Genomic DNA, 22222 nt, shown 5'->3' on the forward strand with positions numbered 1-22222 from the left:
TAGTACTACAATGCACTCAGCCGTCATGATTTGTGGATTTCATACTTGCAGCTTCATCTATAACTCAGATTTATTTTAACCCTCAAACCAACACAGCACTTCCGTGGTCACTCATGGGCGCACCCACCGTGCGCCCGTGAGAACGGGGCCGCCCTGTGTGCATGTTCCCAGTCGAGGTCAGACAAGGGCCGGCCCCTTGCTTCAGCTCTCAGACTGTAAGCAAGGGTCTTTCTGCGGTCTCTCTGGTGCCGCGGGTGGATTTTTTTTTTTTTTTGCGTTTTTGGGCTGTCTGTTGGTGATTTCCCTGTTTTGGCCTCCCAGGCTGGTGCTGGAAGAGCTGGCTTGTGTTCCTAAGTGCAGGAAGGCTCTTACGTGCCTTAGGGAGAAACGCCATGTGTTCAGTAAGCTTGATTCAGGCATGAGTTAGAGCACCGTGGGTTGTGCGCTCAGGGTTAGCGAGGCAATGATGTGCATTAGAGAAGTGAGGTGCCTTTAAACAGAAGACACGCACAGAACGTGGTCAACGAAAACACCGTGCACAGAGGCTGGCAGGAGCCTGGCACTGTGTTTTCCTTCGGAGCAATGGCTCAGTATTGGCTAGTCCAGCATTTGTGGCGGCTTTTTAGAACACCACTGCAGGTGACGAGAATCAGGTGTATGCATTTCACAAAGGGTGAGAGCTGGGGCTTGGGAGTCTAGACGGAAGACCCAGCTCCTCCGATGTGCAGGTTGTATTACCTTACTCGAGTCATTCACGGGCCCTGAACTTCCTCTTCCTCGAGGGAGGCTGGAAATAGTCCCTTACGAGTGTGTGCTGCGCCCCAGTAGAAAGGTTTGAAGAGAGTCCTGGCAGCCGTGAGAACCGTCGTGAGGGCAGAAAACACATGGGTCCTGGCACTCAGTCAATTGCATCTCTTATTTGCAGTGTGACCGGGGCGAGGTGGCTGACCTCTGACGCCTTGGGCTCCTTGGCCAGCAAACAGCAATGACACGGGTATTCCCCTTACAGGGTGGTTACAGTGATCGATGAGTTTATGTTTGTAAAGGGCTCAGTAAACTGTCAAGTTCTAATCCACGGTTGCTCAGAGTGCTTTCCACATCCCTGTAACGCAGTCTTCTGAGAGCCTGGTTAAAATGCAGATTCCTGGGCCTTGCCCCAGACCTACTGAATTACAATTCTGGAACTCTGCCTTCTGCATCAGTTCCTCGAGTGGTTTTTATGCGTGTGGAGGAGTTACGAAGACCGATCCCGGTTTTCCTTTGCGAGCCTCCTAGAGGTGATGTGCACAGTCGCAGGCTTCGTAGTTAAAAGGTGAGCTGAAAGAAATGAGGGTTATAGTTCGTCCGGAGATGTGGAACGCCCCCCAGAGGGCGGAACACCCCCACTCCCTGTGAGGACAGAATAGACCCCAACCGCCCCTTCTGCTGTCCCCACGATCGCTCCCACTGGGGGAAGAACTGGGCCTCTGAGGCCTGATGTGGGGATGTGGGAGGGGTGCTGCCTGGTAGTTTCTAAGAAGCCAGATAATTGCTGTTTGGGCGAGGCCTGGCTGTTTGAGGCGCAGGGTGGCCGGCCGGAGGGCTGTGAGCAGCGGCTAGGACCGGCTGGGTTCTCCGCAGCCCTCTGCATCTATTTGGCTCCACCTCCTGGGGCCTCCCTGAAAGCTGCAGCGTGAAAGGCTGCTGGGTTTTTTGTTGTGTTTTGTTTTCCTGTTTAACAGACACTTTCCATTCAGACATGGCGGCTGCAAGTCTTGTGTTACTTCTGACCACAGAATATTTTATTGAGGTTAAAACTTAACAGTCTCAGTGGGAAGGGGCAGGGAGGCAAGGGGCTGTGTTTTGTCTGGCTGTTGGAAGGTGCGGTCCGCCCTCACTCCCAGGCATTGCAGGTGCATTGGAGCCTGGTGCTGGGCAGAGGGAAGAGCCAGAGACACCGGACAGAGGGTGGGAACAGGTGGGAAGGCACAGACAGGTGAATTGAGGAAAAGAACCTGCCCGGTGTGGCCACGAGGAGTGGCAGGGGCATTTTCTGCGCTCTCTGTGGGGTGAGACCTTCCTTGAGGGGTGCCCGGGCTGGGAGGGAGGCCAGGCGTAGCCGGGAGACTGGCACTCCCGCCCTGCCCCTGCTGCTTGCTGCTCGGGTGCCCCGACTGGACCTGCCACTGCCCCTTGTGGAGTCCCAGTTCACCCAAAGAGGAGATGAGCAGTTACCACAGAACGGTCTCTTAGCCTTGAACTTTCTCCCCTGCTCCCTGCCTGGGCAGAACAGTGAGTGAGAGAGGGTAGCCTGTCTTCCCCAGCCTCACGATTTTAGGAGGCCTCTCATTTGAGGTGTGCTTCGCACTGGGGCGGGCAGCGCGGGGACCACCTAGAAGGGCGAGGCCCGCTCTTGGCCTGGGAGAACTCACGCTGCCGCTGGAGGCAGAGTTGCAGACGCGGAGCGGGAGAGACGGCCACGGACGGCAGCACTCCCAGAGGCCCAGTCAGAGTTACAGCCATGTACTGCTCACAGTTCACAGCACTTTATACGTCTTTAGCTCTTTTATTTTTAAAAAGTATTTATTTATTTACTTGTTAGAAAGAGGGGGAGGGAGGGAGAAAGAGAGAAAGAGAAACACTGATGTGAGAAAGAAACACTGATTGGTTGCCTCTCATACCTGCCCCCAACTGGGGACCGAACCTGAAACCTAGGCGTGTGCCGGGACCAGGAATCAAACTGGGGACCCTTTGCACCTTTTGCTTTGCGGGATGACGCCCAACCATACCCAGCCACACTGATCCCCGTTCTTTAGCTCTTTTTAAACATCACAACAATCTAAAGAGCTGCTCTCCTATTATAGCAGCAGAAACTGAGTCACAGAGACAGTCCCTAACATGACCGCGGTCACACAGCAGGAAATTGTCAGAGACGTGATATGAACTCAGGCAGTCTGGCTTCAGAGTTCCTGCTCTTAACCCTACACCATGTAACTGCTCTATATGAAAGGTAGTGACAGGAGGGAAGAGTTTCCAGAGCTGTGAGGAGGGAAATAGGAGTGAGCCGGAGTTATCAGGAAGGCTTTGTGGAGGAGAGGTCTAGAGGGTGGTGGGCAGAACTTCGGCAGGGAGGAGAGCCACGGCATCCCAGCCGGGAGGGCCACGATCACAGGCAGGGAGCTGGAGAGCTGTGGGCCCCAGCCGAAGAGGCACTGTGATCCCATGAAGCCATGAGCTCCTGAGGCCATGATCTTGTCGGCTCTACCTCTGGGACCCCAGGGTGGCGCCCAGCAGGCTCCAGTGCGTGTTGGCTGAACTGAACTGAGAGGGTGGAGGGTGCCGCTGCCTAGCCTAGCCCCTCTCTCTTGATCATGGGCCCTTTCGTAGGTACAGGATCTACTCGTGGGGATTTCTTCCCAGGTGCCAGAGCCTCCTGCCTCCTCCCCGAGACACAGAGCACCCACGCAGGAGGGTTTTCTGGGGGTTCATCCACTTGGTAGGGAGCTGGTCCAGGCCAGGTCGGTCACCTCTGAGAGGCAGCCTCCGGGCCGGGAAGGGGGACAAGGATGGCCGGTACTTCGGGAAGGTCAGGGGCTCCGCGCGCAGCACCTTTCTGCTCATCTCCTTGCTTGCGGAGGCTGCTTTTCCCGAATCAGATCCCACTTGAGCAACCAGCACAAAACTCAGTATTTGGGGTTTTTGCTGGGAGCTGCGCCTTTAAACCCTAAGTGTCTCCTTCTCTCTTTGTGTCCCTCAGGATCACACCTCGACACCCAACCCTTGAACTCCACACACTCCGCCATGCACACAGGAGGAGAGCTGGACGGGAGGGCCGCACCGTGGCGCGACGTTCCTCTGGGCTGACACGGCCTGACCTCCGGAAGGGACTTCCTTTAGTCTCCCAACCGCATGAACGACTGACTGCAGACGCATGACCTACAGTGCTCAATCCTGCCTCTAGCGACAGCTGACAGCGGAGCTCTGTCGGGAATCAGGACAAAAGCAGCGAGAAGGGGCGGGAGAGAGAGAGAGAGGGATGGAAAGCAAGCTCGAGAGAGCGCACGAACACAGAAGTGAACAAGGGCTCTTTGTGGCTGGGGATGATATATTTTTTTAAATCATTTTAATTTTGACTTGTTACAGGGTACTTATTTTTTTTTCAACCTCATCTGTAAGAAATCCATGTGGGCTTTCTGGAAAGAAAAAAAAAATGAGAACTAGGCGTGAAATCAGTTCAGCACCTTAATACCATGTCCTCACCTGCCAGCCTCCCCCACCCACACATACCTCCATTCCATTGGTGACAGTCTGCTCCCCTCCCCCGTGGGTGCCCCCCAACTCTCTACACCACACTGAGGACACACACGCAGGCACCTCTGCCCTCTCCTCAGTATACACACAGATTTTACTGTGATGTCCGAAGCTGTATAGAGTCTCCTGTGGATAAACCGGATTTTTTTTATGTTGTCTCTCTCTCCCTCCCTCCTTCTCTCTCTCTCTGCCAGTTTCAGTATTAATCATCTTCCAATGGAAAAGTCATTACCTTTAGAGTGCATTCGGGGTTCCTTGTGTTAGGGACTTAAGAATCTGAAGTGAGGACCCCAGGCTTAGCTGTAGGGCTCAGAGGGAGCCAGTGCCCCATCTGAAAGGGTCTCCTCTCTCAGTTGGTGGCAGTCCCAGGGTTGCACCAGCATGTTCAATAGAGAAGAGGTTTTTCTATACCTTCAAGCACTTCTATCATAGTCTGTGTTCAAAGTGTAAACTGTACAGTAATCAGCCTTGTGTATATGAAAAATAATAAATACTATGCAAACCAATAGAAACACTTTAGCAGTATGTGCAAAGCACTAACAGCTCAGCTCCTGAGGACTTCTCCAAGCTGCGGGAGAAGGAGCTACAGCCTGTCTTTCAGTGAAAGAGGAAGGGAGTAGGGATGGTGAGTGTAACTGCGGGTTCTCAGAAGTCAGTCACAACCCCCAAGGTCTCCCAGAGCGAACTTGGTGCTCTAAGTCCAGGCAGCCCGCAGGATGGGGGGCCTAGGCTGGGCAGCCTCAGCACTCCAGCTGTGACCAAGGCCCTCCGCCCCACCAGGAGAGGTGGGGGAAGGGCCACTCCTGACAAGCCCAGGGGAGGGAAAGCCGGAGGAGGAGAGAAAGCAGCTGACCAGCAGGAGGCCCGAGGCTAGGAAGGAGACCCCACCGCCAGGCCAGGCCCCGGGTCAGAGCAGGACGGAAACAGACAGCTGGCTGTTCCTCGCCTCGGTGCCACCAGGGAAGAGCCTTAAAGTTACACTAGAGCCTCCGGCAGAGGGAGGCCCGAATCAGCACAATCCGGCCCCGCCCTGCGCGGCGGGCGCCCTCCAGGGCCAGAGAGAGACTGGCAGGCTCTGCTGGCTGTCACAGAGCCACTGTTTGTGGGTGTCCAGTCACCTTCCTCCCTGCCACTCTTCTGACGTGTCCTCAGAACACATTCACACCTTCCAAGTAGCACAGAAGCTTCCTCAGTGTCATAACGCCAACGGCCCTGTGCCTGTCGCCGGCTGCACAGGTCCCGGAGGAGCGGGGCACGCGGACAGCCCAGCCCAGGGGGGAATCCGGCGCTGCGGAGTCCCCGCCCGGCCTAGGCGCTCCTGTTGGTCTGGGCGGATTCGCTTTTGCTTTCGGAGGGGCCAGCCCGGCAAGCGAAGGCCAAGCTGGCGGCCTCAGGCCCTCAGGGCTGTGCCCCAGCAAGTGCGGCCCCGAACCCCTCCCCTGCGGGGTAGGAGCACAGGGCTGCTCCGCTGCTGGCCGTGAGGCTCGGCTGGAGCGCGCGCCCGCCCCCTGGGCACCCCGGGCCCGGCCCCTTGGCCCCAGGAAGACAGGCGCAGGGCCCGCCCCCCGCCCGGATCCTGTACCTTCCTGCCCCAGGCCGCGGCTGCAGCCGCCCCCAGTAGCCCCTCGCAGAGCCCCCCGCGCGACCCGCGGCCCCAGCCTATGCTTTGGCACCTTCCGCTCCGTACGGCATGGCTGCTTGGCCCCGCCGCCCGGCCCCCCGGCGGCATGGCTGCCCGCTGCGGTTGCTAGTAGGAGCTGTTAGGGGAGGAGTTTGGGGTCTCCACACGATGCCTAGAGAATGCTGCAGTCTGCACATTAGACGCTTTTTAGACGTTTTGGAATTACCTTGATTTTTCTAATTGTTATGAAAATAAATCTTTTCTTGACTCTCTCCCACATGCTCTGTAATCGGGAGAGAATTCCCCTTGCCCACTCTGATGTATAGACCATTCTCCCTACACCAGCTGGACAGATGTCAAAATTAATAAAGAAACTGACCCATGGCACAGGGCTCCATCTGGTTTTTTTTTTTTGGCTCGTCCTTGGGGGGTTTGAGGTAATGCGGCAGGAGTGGAACCCGGGGTTGGGACCAGTCAGAAGGGTGCCCTGTTCTCCAGGGAGCTGCCCGCCTCCGGAAAACCTGGATAGTCCCCCTTAATCAGGACCACCCACGCTGGGAGAAGCTCCCCAGCCCCTGCGATGGTGGGGCAGATTTCTGTCCCTCCTATGATTACCGTGAGATGGGGGCAAGTCCAAGGTGGAAGGGGACACCACAAACTACTAGGGAACATGGCTGAGGCCACAGCTGGCATATGCTCACGGGGACCCCCTACCGCTCCCTGTGAAGGCAGCTGGCCTTGGCACTCAATGCCACTCAAAGCTGAAGAACTTTCGAGAAAATCACCCTATTCCTAGCAATTAGTTCCTAACACAGCATGCAGGGCTGGCCATCAAGTTGGCTTCCGTTTCCTCATCTGTTAAATGGGGGAATGGATTAAGCTCCTGTTAACATTTCTTCAGAGTGTTATCCTAAGGTCCCAAAACATGAGTGCCTTTGTCAAGCATGGCATTAAATAAGAAGAAATCATTTGCTGCAGCGTTTCTTCCTCAGAAGTTCCCATCACTGCTGTGTGACAAAGTCACAGTTGCAGGGTCCCAGGAATACTCCCAGCCCTTGCTCTGAAGCTCCTCTCTCAGTTTCAGAAAAGCCACCAGACCAAGGGGCCAGCCTGGGCTGTGCAACCACATGGCCCAGAGGGTTTTTAAAAGTACAGGTTCAGAATCACAGCAGCCTGGATGGGGCTGGGGGACAGCTCTGGGATTCAGAATTAGGATTTTCCAAATAGCAGCTTGGTAGCACAGCCAACTCAGAGGGATGAGAACCTTTTGACTTGTTTTTAATCCAAACTTCTAGAAAAGCACGCAGCCTTTGTGAGGTCTTGCTCGCATTAAACTACATTTGCACTACAGAGAGCATGGCTCAGAGAGCCAAGGAGCTCACAGCCTGTTCAGGAAAGGTGCTGGCACTGCTGGCAGAGGAGGGACAAAAGTCCACCTTTCTGGCTTTCACTCTTTTTCCTGCCATTTTGCCTGTTCTGACCAGAGGCATGCTGATTACCATTCAAAAACCAAAAAAACAAAACTTCAGGAAAGGATGCTGCCCCATACAGACACAGCCCAAGGTACTTACCACTATTTCACTGTCTGTAAAATGAAAGCCCCTAGAAAAGCCTTGTATGTTGTAAAAATTCAGGAGAATAAAAAAAGGCATGTGGGTGCTCCGCAATTCAATCTCGTTCCATCCATCAAAAACTCACTGAGCACCAACTAAGTGCTCAGGACGAGGAACCACTGCTAAATCAACAGCCATCAGAGATTTGCAAGCCAACAGAATACAGCAAGTGCCCCAGCAAAAGCACGAAGGTTTCCTCGGCGGAGAAGGATGGGAGGGCCAAGGGGAGCAGGGCAGGTCGCCCAGAGGCAGAGGCAGGAAGAGCACACGCCAGTATGCCCAGAACTGCCCCAGCCTGCCTGGTCGGCTCCCAACCCCAGGCGCTCAGGCCAGTCACAGGGATGTGCATTCCCCCTCCCCAAAGCCCAGCCCCCCAACTTACCCAACCTGTCGTGGAGGGGGGAGGCAGGCATCCACGCTCAGATTGCACACTCCACGGAGGCTTGGGCATCTGCACACCAGGCCCTGACTGAGCATCAGGACAGCGACCCCTGAGTGGGGTCTCCTTGCCTTCAGGGGAGCAGCTGCAAGAACTGTGACTGACTGCCAGCAGCACCCTCAGGAGCCTCCAGGACCCCTCACCTGCCCACCTATTCCTTAGATGCTGGACTGAAGGGACCAGGAGCAGGTGGCCCCTCTGAGAATGAACAGAGCTTCCAGAGTGCGTTCTCTCTCTCTCTCTCTCTCTCTCTCTCTCTCACACACACACACACACACACACACACACACACACAGGCTGATTTTACAGTCAATCTTTCAAAGTGCAATTTGTCTAGGAAAAGCCAATGTGAGGCCCATGTGGATTTCAACCAATGGGGATGCAGCTGGTGCCTCTCAGCCAGTCTCCGGTCTGTATTCTAATGGGCCCTATCTTTATCAGGGAAATGTTGCTTCTCTGAACTTAAAACTTCTTATGAGGGGTCCCCAGACTCAGAGGCAGAGGAGGGGTCTGAGCTGAGGCGCAGGGGACCGCCTTTCTCCAGGCCGGCAGGGAGGGAGGGACGGGGTGCCAGGGAGGCCTCTCACCTGTCCCGGAGCCCCTGACTTCCAAGCAGCTGACCTGGGTGCCAGTCCCTGGGCAGGGGCTGGGCCGATGCCTTAGGTGGGAGGGCGGTCTGGGGCTCGGGCCGCTTTTGACCCTCCAAACCTGCCATGGGATTCCAGGCCACCGTGCAGGGTCTCGGGATTTAGGGGCCTGCCTTTGGGCTTCCTGCCTTCCCTCACTCGCCCTGACCCGAGAAACATGGAGTCCAACCTGCAAGGGACGTTCCTGCTGAACAACACGCCGCTGGCTCAGTTCTCCGAGATGAAGGCGCCCGTGTGCCAGTACTCTGTGCAGAACTCCTTCTACAAGCTCAGCCCCCCGGGGCTGGGCCCCCAGCTGGCCGCCGGGACCCCCCACGGCATCACAGACATCCTGAGCAGGCCCGTGGCCACGCCGAACAGCAGCCTGCTCTCCAGCTACCCCCACGTGGCAGGCTTTGGAGGACTGGGCTCCCAGGGGGTCTACTATGGCCCCCAGGTGGGGAATTTTGCCAAGGCTGGGAATGAGTACCCCACCCGGACCCGGAACTGCTGGGCAGACACAGGCCAGGACTGGCGAGGCGGGCGGCAGTGCGGCAACAGTGAGTACAGGGAACCCCCGGACGGGGAGGTGGAGTGTCTGGGGGACACTCACATGGGACCCACCTCCCTCAGCCTCCGTCAGACAGCAGGAAGCTCAGACACCGGGGCCCATCTCTCTGCAGGGTTCAGAGCAGGATGCTTCCCTCCACATACCACCCCATGTTGCCTGGACAGGGCACCTTGCCCCCACTTTTCACCCTTACCAGCTGCCACCTCAGCTGCCCTTTTAGGAAACCTGGGCATCTCTAAGTCTGGGGAAGACCACGTTACCCACTGGTGGAGGGTCCAGCTGGCAGCTCACCTTACTTCTTCCCCCAGAAACCATGTCTTCGTCCAAAGAGGGCAAATGCTGTCCTCAGGGAGAAGTTGCCACTGCGTCACCTTCCCAGAGAGCCCACTCACACCCTGGCACCTCTGAGAGACACAGAATGCACACTGACTCCATTGTGCCCCACCTGCATTCGAAGGGGCTGGTTCCTTCCGCCCTCCTCAAGGCCGATGTTATGGTAGCAGTGACAACTGCTTAGCCCCCAGGAGCAGCTAGCTACTTGGCTGTAGCTGCGGTGGGGGCCCCCCTCACCCTCCCTGACCCCAAACCCGTTTACAGAGAACTGGCCCATGACGCTGGTTCTGGGGGCTGGAGGAGGGGCAGAATATGCACAGAAAGGCGAGGCTCCCCTGGGAGGCAGGGAGGGTGACAGTGGCTGTGGTGGACAGTGACCTGTGCCACGAAGGCTCTGCCTAGCTCAGGCGAGGGCAGGGGCAGGGCGAGCCTCCACTCCGGTCTGAACACAGGGCTGCCCACGGCAACGGGGCCTCCGTCTCTGCCCTGCTCCGAGTAGTCGCACAGCCTGCCACCCCCGACTTAACCTGAACCACAGCCAGTTCCCTGGGGGTGACCCGTCTCTTAGAATTAATTTGATGGCCTGGTTCGGGGGGTGATTTGGGCCTCAGGCTGTCTCTCCCTCTCACCTCCCCCTCCCTCCTCCCCCCACACACGCACCAAACACACACCTTCTCCACACCCCTGCTCTTCAATCCTGGTGCCCATTCACACACAGGAAAATGTCTAAGCAAGTCAGGGGCTGAGTTAACACAGGGAGAGAGGACCGAGGGTGACGGTCTCTCCGGAGGTCTCTTTCCCTTTCTGTGCCCCGGTGCCCTCATCTGTAACACTAGGGGACAGGGCACGGGCCATCAGGATGCTCTGAACACAGCCCGATAGGTAGGCATTCTGCGCACCCTGATCCCCGCCACCTTCTTCCTAGCAGGCTGCCTCGGCTGGGCGCAGGGCCAGGTCTTGAGCCTCGGGGACTATAGTCTACAGTGTGGGATGACTCCCAGGCCTGGTGACGGGCCAAACAGTAGCTCGGGGCTTAAGGCTCTGGTTTCTGGAGACCTGGGAAGTGGGATCCCAAGAACAAGGAAGTCAGGAGGGAAGAATTCTCTGGCCCCTCGGACACTGCTTGTTGGCGGAAGGGTCCTAATCCATCTTGTGCTGTCCCTAAGACCAAGGGGAAGTCCTCTCGCCCCTGTGGGGAAGACGGCACTGCTGAGTAGAAACATTACTCAAAGAGGCATGGGTCCCAGGCGGGTCCCCAGCTCCCTCTGTCTCTAAGCAGCTGTAACCTGGGGCAGGTGTCTGCCCACCTAGACAGAGGTCAACGTCACTATTATCAGATTGTCAGGAATGCTGCTCATATGAAGATGTCGTGACCCACCCACCCCCAACCTCAGTGGCCTCTCTGTAGGAGGGACTCGCCCTGAGGGAGAGGCAGGGCAGGGCTGGCACCCCATTCACCCTGCTGACCGCACTTGCCCTTCCTCCCGCCAGCCCCGGACCCCCTGAGTGACAGCATCCACAAGAAAAAGCACACTCGGCCCACCTTCACGGGGCACCAGATCTTTGCCCTGGAGAAGACCTTTGAGCAGACCAAGTACTTGGCTGGCCCTGAGAGGGCAAGGCTGGCATACTCCCTGGGGATGACCGAGTCGCAGGTCAAGGTGAGTACAAGAGGGAGCAGGTGCCTACCTACTGGCAGCGTGGAGCCTGAGGACAGGATGCCACAGCTCGGGAGAAAGGCAGCCCTCTCTCCCAGCCGCTCCCCGCTCCCAGTGAGAGGCCTCCTGCTGCTTGGGCACTGCCCGTCCACCCAAGCCCAGACACTGTGATGGTTACCTTGGCCCAAAGATGGACTGTCAAGAATAAGCCCTAGTTTGAGGTTTGCACCTCATTTAACCCTCACAGCACCCGTTAGGCGGGTTTTTACAGGTGAAAGGGCAGTCTCAGCTGAGCCTCTAGCTCACGGTCACCTGGGTAGTAAGTGCAAAGCTGGGAGTCAAACCCAGATCTGTGGGCCTCCGGCCTCATGCTTTGCCCTGCTCTGCACGGTCTGGGCCGGAAATGTCGGGAGCTGATGGCAGCCTCCGGCCCACATCAGGAGTCAGCCTCTGGGCCAGGTTGGGACTGGCTTCAGGCTTGTTCCAGTAGCTGGACGAGGGAGCTGGCCTTGGTTCACCGAACTTTCAAGTGAAGTTCACTGAACTTGAACACCAAAGTGAAGTTTGGATGGGCTACCGGCCGTAGGAAGCCTCGGAGATCCACGTGAGGGTCACCCTCACGCTGCTGCACACTGCAGAGCCGGAACTCAGTAACCGGGCTTCCCCCTCCTCAGCCTCCTGCTAGGGACACCTTCGGCGACTTTGATGCTAGGTGTCTCTGGAGGGACTTTGGTGCAGGGGCACCAGAGAAGAAGCCCTGAGCTATGCTGGAACTGCCCGGCTCTGGGACTCGGTGACGGTGATGGGTTTAAGAGGAGAGGGAAGTGCAGGGGAAGGTTGGGACGCAGGTCTGGGCTCCGCTCAGGGCCCTGGACGCCCAGCCCAGCCCCTGGGGTCCACAGCCTCCGGGTCTGCTGGAGAGAGGGCTGCAGGATCCCAGTCGGAGGCAATGCTGTGGCTCTTTTACATGTTTTTCCGCATGAGGTGCTTTTCTGTGCTCTCAACTCTCTCAGCGTTGAAAATATGTTATTTTATAATTAAGGGGGAAATTTCTAATGAAGTTCAGTGAGGGACCGTGGAGCTAAAAGTGGGCGACTCTCCAGCACCTGCTGCGGGGCCCTTCGCACCCAGGGCCGCCTCAGCGTCTTCCACCCAAGTGCCCAGACGGCCAAGTAGAAGGGAGACAGACCCCGGGAGGGTTACGGCTCCGCCGAAAGGGCTGCTCACTCACAGCGTTTACGTTTTTATTGCCTCTCCCCTAAAAAACGGTCATGGGAATATCACAGCCTACTCTATTATTGAGCCGCTTATTTACTATAAAAGTAAGGGCCGGGAGTCCTTGCCCCGGAGGGAGTCTCCCTTCTCAAAAGGGGCCCTGCGCGTGCTGTGTGTGCCCGGCCCTCAGAGTCCCGGTCCTTCCAGGTGTGGTTCCAGAACCGAAGGACCAAGTGGCGGAAGAAGAGCGCCCTGGAGCCCTCGTCCTCCACGCCCCGGGCCTCTGGCAGCGCGGGCGCGGGCGGGGACCGCGCGGCCTCGGAGAACGAGGACGACGAGTACAACAAGCCGCTGGACCCCGACTCGGATGACGAGAAGATCCGGCTGCTGCTCCGCAAGCACCGCGCCGCCTTCTCGGTGCTCAGCCTGGGCGCGCACAGCGTCTGACGCTCGGCCTGCCCGGCCCGCCCGGCCCGCCGGGCCCGCCGTCTGCATCTCCGGGGGACGCCTGCAGCCCCCTCCCCTCCCCGCTGCTGGGCGGACCCGGGGCACAGCGCTAATCTGGGGGCTGCGGAGGAGGAAGAGGAGAAGGGAGGGGAGGGGAGTGGGAGGAGGAGGAGGATACAGAAGTGGTGGTGGGGAAGGCCAGCCAGGTGGAGACCTGGCACCCTCTCTGCCATCTTGCACCTCCGGGGCCGGGCCTTGCCCTGCCAGCTCTGCAGATTGCTAAGTGCACAGGTGGATGAGAACGACCAGACTGTGCAGCCAGGAAACTGGCTGTGGGGTCCCAGATGTGCCACTGTGATCCGGCGTGTGGGGGCTTCCCCCAGGGAGGCAGCTGGCCTGGGCAAGGGACGCCCTTCTGCTCTGGGAGTTGGGAAACCGACTGAAGAAACAATGGCATGCCCGGACCTTGGCACGGGAAGGATCCCACTTGAGGAGCCAGAGCCAAATACATAACCCAGGCTGGAGGAAAACCACCTCAGGGAGGGTCTCAGCCAAGAAGAAACACCCATGACACCCAAACTCAAGGATCACACCCCTGGAGGGAACAGTCCTCCTGGCCTCCTTTCTCCTTTTTGCCCTGGGTGGCAATCCCCCAGACAAGGAGAGACAAGAAGCCCCCACTGTTGGGAAAGACGAGGTTACAGGCGGAAGCAGAGAAAAGATGAGACTCCTAGTGGCCGATGTTGCATCCCAGAGCCACCCACCTGGGTTTTCCTGGGTGCGGATGCAAGGACCACCTGGAGAGAGGGGAAGGACAGTGCGGCTGGGAGGATCATCAGAGTTCCTGCTCCTCCAACTCCAGTGCCCAAGCAGGAAGGGTGAGGCCTCTGCAGTGGGGAGCTGGGCCAGGGCTTGCCCGGGACCCCAGCCTTTCCTGTCCTCGGACCCCCTGTGGCACTGGAGCTGAAGCTTCCAGGCCCTGGCCAGCAGGGTCAGGCTTTTCTTCCCAGGAGATTTGGAGCTATCCGGTGCATGGGAGGGCTGGGGGAGGAGGGTGGGGCTGACCAGATAAATGCAGCCCAAAAGGGACCGAGCGTTTGCCGGTCTTTACTGGCTTTAAAAAAGTAAAAAGTAAAAATAAAAGTCCCGGAAACCTCCTCATGGCTCCGTGCTTCTGTGAAACTGGCTGCGGAGTCCCAGCTGTGCCAGCTGTGAGGGGCCATCGCTGAGGGCAGGCCTCGGCTCCCAGGGGGAGGGATACCGGTGCTCTGGGAGTCCCGGAGCTCTGCACGACGTCGGTCACCTGAAACCTCATCGGTGTATGCCAGGCACTGTGATAGGTGCTGAGAGACCGCAAAGAGTTATTGGGGTCCCTGACCTCCAGGAAGTCATAGCCCAGTGGGGGGAATTATCTGTTTGGGGAACTAGATACCACAGGAAAAAGAGGACGGGGGAGGAGAGAAAAACACCAACATTAACTGAACACCTACTCATTGCTCCCTTGGTGGAGGCTTGATGAGCCCAATGGACCCCACAAGAAACCTAGGAAGTAGGTACTGTCCTCGCTGTATGCACGAGAAAACAGAGGCTCAGAGAGAACCTGAACCAAGTGACAGGAAGGGACGAGGCGACCCGAGGGCTGATTCCAAGGCCCTCACATCTGTTCGCCCTGCCTCTAGGGGCAGCCCCTCGGAGCTTCTCTGTAAAAGGAGAGGCTGGCCTGAGATACGCGCTCAGGGCTCTTCCACCTTTGAAGATCTCCGCCAACACCAGCAAGGCTGAAGGAGGGTGAGCATCCTGCCCTCTTTGCTGTCCCGACTAGTCCCTCAGCCTGTCCCATGGCCCCTAGGGCAGGAGAATCTGGTCACCGACTGGGAATGAGGGTGGGAGGAAGACACCAGTGAAGAAACTGAGGCACCAGCCTTTTGTAACAACCCTCGTGAACCCAGAAGCAGTGTGGACTGCTTTTAAGCCCTACCCCTCCATTCGAGATGATGCCCATGTGTGCTCTCTCTCCGAGTAAAGGGGAAGGATATAAGGAAGCAGCTTCTAAGAATCAAGCCCCAACTCCGTGTGCTCCTGGTCATAAGCTGCAGTGAGGAGCCCTCCACCGACATGGGTGTCCTGAGAGGGGCTCTGGGGCCGGACTGTGGCAGACAGGACAGCAGCCTGGGAGGACCGGAGCGCACATTCAACACCAGCCGCAAAGACTAAAAGCCTCTGTGACCTCGGGGAACCAGGTGTGCGAGGTCATCAAGCAGGTATGCAAGGAAAAGCCGGTAACCAAAAAATTGCGTTCATTTGCCTTTGTCGTGAGCATGTTGTAACCCTAATGGCTCTAGAGCAGCTATAATTCTCGCACGTCTGATTCAAGTCCTTTGGGGGCAGTATTAAATCAAGCCTGGGAAAAGTTTTGTCCTGGGAGATGTTTGCTGAGCTAAGCAAAACCTCCTCCAATCAAAGTTCTGGGACACCAACCACTGCACCCTGTGGCCAAGGACCCCACCCAGCATCCCCTCCCACCCCTGTCCTCAGCACAGGCGCCAGCCAGGACAGGTGCTGCCTCCCGTGCGCTCGGTGTCCGGCCCAGGCCTCCTCAGGAGATTAGATTCGGGTTGTAAAGGAAGAGAAGAGCCCAAGGCGAATGGCCTGGATTCCTGAGGGTAATTTGGAGTAAGTCTTGCCCTCTCGCAGATGGATGCGTATGTGCATGTGTGCACCTGTGTGGATGAGTGAATGTGTGTGTGTGTTGCTACAGAGAAAGATCATCTCCCTTCACCCATCATAAAGAAATCATCAGCCATAGACCCCTCCACCCCTTGTCTATGTGTGGTCATAAAAGAGGCACCTGGTATGTGCTGAGTTAAACAAAGCAGTTTCGATATTTATGCAACTTCTGTCCTAACACATCACAGACTTTTCAGGGATGAGCCAAAGGGGAAAGAAATTCAGTCCTGTGCTCCCAGAAGCCATCCAGTCCTGCTCCGACAGACAGGCACAGAACCTGCCACACCCACAGACCCCACACTGATGGCTGACAGTGTTAGAAGGACTTGGGACACGTCCCCAGCAGGACAGGTGTGAAGTTAGGAAATGGCAATGTCACACCTGGTTCAGAATGCCCACATTCTGATGCCAACAATTCCACAGGACGGGGGCCACCGAAATGCCACTTCTGGCAGCCCCTCCTCATGCTCAAGCCACCCCTAGGGCTTGAGCCCGGACACCAGCTAACCTGAGGGGTGGCCTGCAGTGGGCACAGGGGATGCGCCAGTTAGGGCAGGGCTGGGGCCCCAGCCCCACCACTCTGTGTCCTTGGGTGAGTGTTTAACCTCCCAGCCTCAGTATACTCAATCATATGACAGGAATAATCACGCATACTTTGCAGGGTCCCTGGTAGGTTAGAACTAATGAGTGTGCCTGGCATATACACTGGCTGTTACATTATATCCGAAGAGGGCTTCGAAGGCCGACAGTCCCGAGTTGGAGTCCCCACCTCCCCTGAGTAGTAGTTGGGTTGTTGTCACCAGGTTAGTCAACCTCTTGAAATCCAGTTTCCTCATCTGCAAAATGAGGCCAATGGCCAGCTGTGCAAGACTGAGAAGATTCCATGAAATCACGTACAATGCTAGAACAGCGGGGGGACTCACACAGGCGTGCACTCACGCTCTCTCCTTCCTCCTCAAATTCCTGCCACTTGGACGTGGCAGAGCCAGTTCTGAACAGGTCTTCTCAACTAGGGGACAAGCCACCTACGCCTGTAGGTGCTCAGGCCCCTCAGGCAATTGCTCTCTGGGAGGTTACAGAAGGACTCGTGTGTGACTAGATTAGTTTACCTGCAAAATGCCTTAGATTTTGTGTTCTCCAGCAAGGAGCTAAACCAGAGGTGGAGGGCTGAATTCGGCTTGCAGGCGTGCTTCTTCAGGGGCAGAACAGTGCTTTTATAGTAGCTTTAGCAGGTCTTTAGGCAGGGCAAGCCGGCACCAGGGAGCGATCCCCGCCATCTCCCTGACACTCTCGCGAGACTGGGCTCTGCACGGTAAGTCACCCGCCTGGCCCCTAAAGACAGTTGGGTCTGTATGTCCTGCTAAAGCCTTGCTGCTCCAACACATGGACCGCAGCACCAGTAGCAGTGGCCTCACCCGGGAACATGTCAGAGATGCAGACTCTCAGGCCCGACCTGAGACCTCCTAAATCAGAAGCTGCATTTTAGCAGGATGCCCAGCATGCAATGCACATGGCAGTGTGAGAGGATCTTGAGGGGGCACAGCCGTGTGAATGTGTCTGGATGGCACTCCTCTCCTCGGAACACAGATCCTGGCCCAAGTCAGGTGCCCAGCACAAACTTCCCAAACAGTTTCAGATGCGCAGCAGTAGATGCCTAGCATTTGCGGCCATGTATAACGCAGCTGGAACCTGGCTGTGAGAAAAAAACTCTCTGAGGACAAGAAGGTAGCTGGCACAGGGCACACACACCCCGTTTTCCCAGGTGAGGCTGGAGCTGCCTCGGGGACGAGAGTAGATGCAGAGACAGAGAGGCCCAGAGCCACGGCACAGAGAGGCAGCTGATGGACGGAAAGAGGGGCTGCCAAAGCACAGCGCCCGGCGGCATGTGGTGATAGGACGGGAAACCCAGCTTGGGTCAGAGGTCTTTGAGGACAGCAGTGTGGTTCAGGTTCATAAGGATGTCCCAGAGCCTTCAAAAATATTAAACTGCATCTTGTGCCTTCTTCATAAGATGGCCAGAAGAGCATACTTTAGAAGGCTCTCACTGAGGGAGCATTTTACGTAGAACAAATCCACTGTCTGACAACGCTCAGATGAACAAAATAGCACCAAATAAAAAATCTGCTGTTCTCATTGTTGCTTCACGTCGTTCTGGTTGGCCAGAGGTTGGGTTGGGAGTTTATGGAGGAAACTCCTACAAACCTGAGGTGGAAAGGGTTTCCATCATTTGGGGGCAGAGGTCATGGGAAAGAGGCCAGGGGATTTCCTGTGGTCACTTTGTCCCCAGGGTCCGGAGCTCCACAAGGATCCACCCGGCATCAGGTCAGGGTGCCTGAGGGGCATTTGTTTGCTCCTTATGATGCAGGAGGTCCATGGGCAGGGAAGACTCTATCTGTCCCCTTCTGAGAAAGGGACCCCTTCTAAATGCTCTGTTCACATCCATCCATTTGTCTTCCAAAAGCTACGTGAGATTTGGTAACCCCGCTTTGCAGGCGAAGAAGCTGAGGCAGAGAAGTGAGCTGCCGTGCCCAGGTCCAGGGACAGCCGGCCCTGACTGCTCTGTCTCACAGGCCTCGCTCTGTGCCCGCACCACACGCTGTTGCAATGACCAAATCTCCCACTGCTCCTGCTGTTACTTCCTGCTAATGCTCTAGGGACTTTACTTAGCTCACTTAATTTTTAAAAAAGAAAGAAAGAAAAGCCACATGAAATAAATGCTATTATTATACCCATTTTATAGCCTGGGACACAGAGAAGCTAAGTAATTTGCCTTAGGTCACACAGCTTAACCCAGTCAGGCTGATTCTGGAGCACCCACTCTTAATCGCCAGGAATGGGGAAAGGGAAAAGACCCACTTGAAGTAAGTCTGGGCTATTCCGAGGGCCGTGTCTACTTCCTGGGCGTATAAAGACCTGAAAGCTACAGAGGGCACAAGAGCACCAGATGAAGTTCTCTAATCAGAGACATTCTGATCGGGGTTGAAATGTGGCGGACGACATGGACCAGCAGCAAACTGCCAGCACTGCAGAGCAGCCCCTGGATCCTATCAGGCTCAGCCGGGACGGACGAGTTTATGTGAAAATGAGGAATAACTGAGAGCTTCGAGGTAGACCGCACGCTTATGATAAACATTTAAATATGGTATTAAGAGCTGTGGAAGAAAATGTGACTGCTGTAGAAATTGATGAAGAAATATAGGAGGAGTTGTGTAAATCAACAAAACAAAACATTGCATGCTTTTTGTCTGGGGATGTGGCGTACCTGTTGTCCCTCCATTGAGATTTGGCTGAAACAGGGAATTTACCTTGTATGGAAATAAGGAGACTCTGTATGATCGCATCTTGAAATGTAGGAGATATCCAAAAGAGAAATCTGCATACATTTTGATATTAAGAAAAGACCAAGGATTCTTCCACTCCTGAAATGAGTTGATTTGTACACAACTAACAAATTCTTAAGCTAAATGGCATTTTATCTTTCTTCAACCCTTTCAATAAATCAGATCAAGATGCTGCCCTCTTTTTTAAGAATTGATTTGCTCTGATTTTTTCAATTTCTGATTTTTTAAATTTAAATTAAATTTCATGTTTTCTCTTTTGATTTTTTTAAAGACACATGATCAATGCGTTGTAGTGCACAATTACAGCAAACATCATTTTTCTTGGTGTGGTTGCTGCGGCTTTGTGACTGTGGGTCAGCGTCCCTGGGTGGAGCCGACACGCCGCAGCCAGAGATACTCTTTTAGGCTGCTCCCCAAGCTGGCGTGAGGACCGCACGGAGACACGCAGATTCCTGGCGCCATTCCCAGATATTCCCATTCGGTGGGGCAGGGTGAGGCCCGGAAGGCGCCTGGTTAATCAGTGCCCCAGAGCACTGGGAGTGGACAGCTTTGCCAAACAGTGATTTGTAGAAGCCCAGCTCAGTTTAAATCCTAGAGCTGTTCCTAAAGACATTCATTGGGTCCTGCAGCTTTTCCTTCTTCCCCAAGTGACAAAGGTTCCAAAGTCAGGGGACGCAGGCTACAGGGTGGAACAAGGCAGCAAAGGTCTGGATCTTCCTCCCAGTGAAGGAGGGAGTGAGGGCAAACCCTTCAGGGTTCCCACTGCCACTCGCAGTTAGCCCGGGGCTGTGGTACCTGTGGGCAGGTCTAACATAATCACACTTCCAGGGGCTCTTGGGAGAGACCCTGCTCTGACGAATTTGCTAAATCACTGCTGCTAGGTCCTGGAAAAGAAAGCAACGCTGGGCTTGCGGGTCTTGTACTAGTACTGTTTGGCCAGGACCATCACATGCCAAGGCGGAAACAGCCGGGGCAGAGCAGCCGTGCCCACACTGCAGGGTGACTGTATAGCACAGTGCACGGCTCCGTGAGTGGCAGCTTCCACCCTGAGGGAGACTGCCATGTGCTTCTGCGGGTTGGGCTTGCCTGGCACCAGTCCTTGCCTTCCTCTGGTAATGCCACCCAGACTTTTCTAAGGAGAAACAACCCTTTTGCCATGTTTGGTGGATCCAGTGCAGGCTGGCTGACCCCACCCCCAGATCCAGGCATAGATGAGTGACATAGTCCTAGGCTGATCAGTGAATGTCACCTCTCTGGTCATGTGATACATTCATTCAGGGATGGGTCCAGGCTCAATTCCAGCTGGTGAGCCAAGGATCCAGGTTGTTCCTACTCAGTAGCGCCTCTCTTACCTCTCCACCCGGAGCTTTTTTGGCTGCTGCAGCCGTCTTGCCACTGTGAGGGGCACCTGCGGGAGAAGGAAGCCAATGGGAAGAAAGTAGATCTGAGGGAGGGAGGGAGGGAGGGAGAGCAGGACTGAATGGGCATCATTGTTTCAGGTCCAGTCTCAGCCAGGCCCGATCTACCCCAGGCGTTTCAGAAGACAATAACACCTTTTTTGTTTTGAGTCTGACTGAGTTGGGTTTCTATAATTCATAATAGAAAGAACACAAATAAAGTAAAAATATATACCTCATGCATCTGAGTTTTAAAAATAACCACTTTGTTGTTTGCTTATAAATAAGCGGGCCCTGCCAGGGAGCCCACCACAGGGGGACCCCTGGGGGAGGGGCGCTCCCCTAGGTTAGGATTCTCCAGTGTTCTTCCCCTTGCCTTGCAACCGTGACCTCAGAGCTGGGACCTGCCCCTTCTCTCTCTTCATTCCCCAGCTCTTCACCCTCAGCTCAGGTGGACAGGTTATAGTGGACCACCCTTAGTGACAGACGGGGGGACTGGATTAAATGATTCCTCCTATCCCCAGTGTTTATTACCATATTTTGCCTTGTATAATTCACACCCAATGTTTTTGTGTGCACTATACACTGGATTATTATACTCATTATATCCATGGTATAGAATCATTGTACCCATGTATAATGCACATCCTTATTTTTCCCTAAAAAATTTGGGCGAAAAAGTGCGCCTTATACACGGCAAATACAGTAGTCCTGATTCTTGGTCAAATTCCTGACATGAGCAGCACCTGGCTCCCCGGGAGAGTGACGCTGCAGCGCCCTGGAGGGTCCGGAACCCAGGATTGCCTGGTCTATCCACCCCACTCGGAGGGGTGGGGAAAGCCTCAAGAGTCCACAGACCTGGAAGAGATTTGGGCTGGAGTGACTTCAGCCCCGGCCTCTCTGTCAGCTGCCTGCACTGCTCTGAGAACAGTCTGGCGTGGGGCTGGCTCCTTCATGCCATTTAAGCCGTGCTGTGCCTACAGAGGCCCCAAGAAGCAGCTGCTCTGATCCAATCTGGTTACCACCTACAGGTCTAGGGGTCTCCTACCCTAAGGTCTTGCTTGGGGCATCCCCACTTGTCCCATGTTCCTCTGCCAGCACCCCTGGCCTCAGAAGCCCTGGCCTGTCCCCTCCAATGCTATTTGTCATTCTTTAGAGCAGTAAGCCAAAGACTGGCCTTTCCTTAGCAGCCAACAGCCTTGGGTGCAAACGGGCAGAGACCCTGACTGCACAGGTGGGAAGACGGCTTCCGGTGAGAAGCAGGGGTGGGGTGCGGCTGACCTCCAGACCCTGGTGTGCAGGTCTACTGAGGTGTCCTTGTCAGTAATAACCCCCTGGGACAAGACACAAATGGACCACATTCTTTTAGGTATTTCTTTGCTGCTGTTTCTTCTGGGCGGGGGGCACCTGACCCCGAAGAGGGACAATGACGTTGGAAGTGGTGAGGGGGTTGGTCTCCCCGCATGTAGAACACTTGCCTGCCTCCCCCACCACCTGCTGCCAACCCAGAGGGCATGCATTCAAAAGCCCCTCATTAGGCCTCTCTTTGCAGGCAAACAAATATCATTAATCTTGGTAAAGTGAGTGAAAGCACATTCACCTGTCCAAGCAAGAGAATTAATGTTGTGTCAATAGGAAATTAGTGTTTACCTCTGGCCTTTACATCTCCCCTTTGCTATGGAAAGCCCAGCCCAAATGTACAACCATTGTCAGAGGAGAGAAAAATACCCCCCTCCCCATATACAGGCGCAGGCCTGGGGGTGGGGAACTGGGGATGGGATGCCGGGGCACAGGGGCGGCCCTGGTGCAGGGAGAGGACAGGGGCCCTCCCAGGCCTCAGACCAGGTGGGTGACGACAGCAGAGCCTCGGGTCAGAGGTTCTCATTGGACCATGAGCCCTAGGGAGACATGCGCCCCCACCGCACGTGGTCACACAAAGGTGAC

At 55.7% G+C, this 22222-nt stretch overlaps 2 protein-coding genes and 1 pseudogene across 12 annotated transcripts in view; all 3 read left to right on the top strand.

The window, feature by feature from the left end:
• ANK1 (ankyrin 1) overlaps window positions 1-4802 on the top strand; it is a 193416-nt gene extending 188614 nt beyond the window's left edge. For all 11 annotated transcript variants that reach the window (XM_045821497.1, XM_045821495.1, XM_045821501.1 and 8 more), the window contains one exon: window positions 3737-4802. In XM_045821497.1, coding sequence (XP_045677453.1) covers window positions 3737-3763 — 27 coding nt within the window. In that variant the 3' untranslated portion in view covers window positions 3764-4802. The remainder of the gene's footprint in view (window positions 1-3736) is intronic.
• Window positions 4803-8767: 3965 nt separating this feature from the next.
• NKX6-3 (NK6 homeobox 3) lies at window positions 8768-12813 on the top strand. The gene is made up of 3 exons (XM_045821788.1): window positions 8768-9149; window positions 10985-11154; window positions 12574-12813. The coding sequence occupies exons 1-3, from the start codon at window positions 8768-8770 to the stop codon at window positions 12811-12813; spliced, it is 792 nt and encodes a 263-aa protein (XP_045677744.1).
• Window positions 12814-18523: 5710 nt separating this feature from the next.
• On the top strand, window positions 18524-18831 carry LOC123807753 (annotated as a pseudogene).
• Window positions 18832-22222: the final 3391 nt, after the last annotated feature.

This window comes from Phyllostomus hastatus, unplaced genomic scaffold (assembly GCF_019186645.2).
Source record: "Phyllostomus hastatus isolate PE091 unplaced genomic scaffold, TTU_PhHast_1.1 phas_scaffold_46, whole genome shotgun sequence".
Classification (NCBI taxonomy): Eukaryota; Metazoa; Chordata; class Mammalia; order Chiroptera; family Phyllostomidae; genus Phyllostomus; species Phyllostomus hastatus.

Coding starts and splice junctions, on each gene's coding strand:
- NKX6-3 (XM_045821788.1), top strand. CDS start 8,768: ATGGAGTCCAACCTGCAAGGGACGTTCCTGCTGAACAACACGCCGCTG. Junction 9,150..10,984: donor CGGGCGGCAGTGCGGCAACA/GTGAGTACAGGG, acceptor TCCTCCCGCCAG/CCCCGGACCCCCTGAGTGAC. Junction 11,155..12,573: donor TGACCGAGTCGCAGGTCAAG/GTGAGTACAAGA, acceptor CGGTCCTTCCAG/GTGTGGTTCCAGAACCGAAG.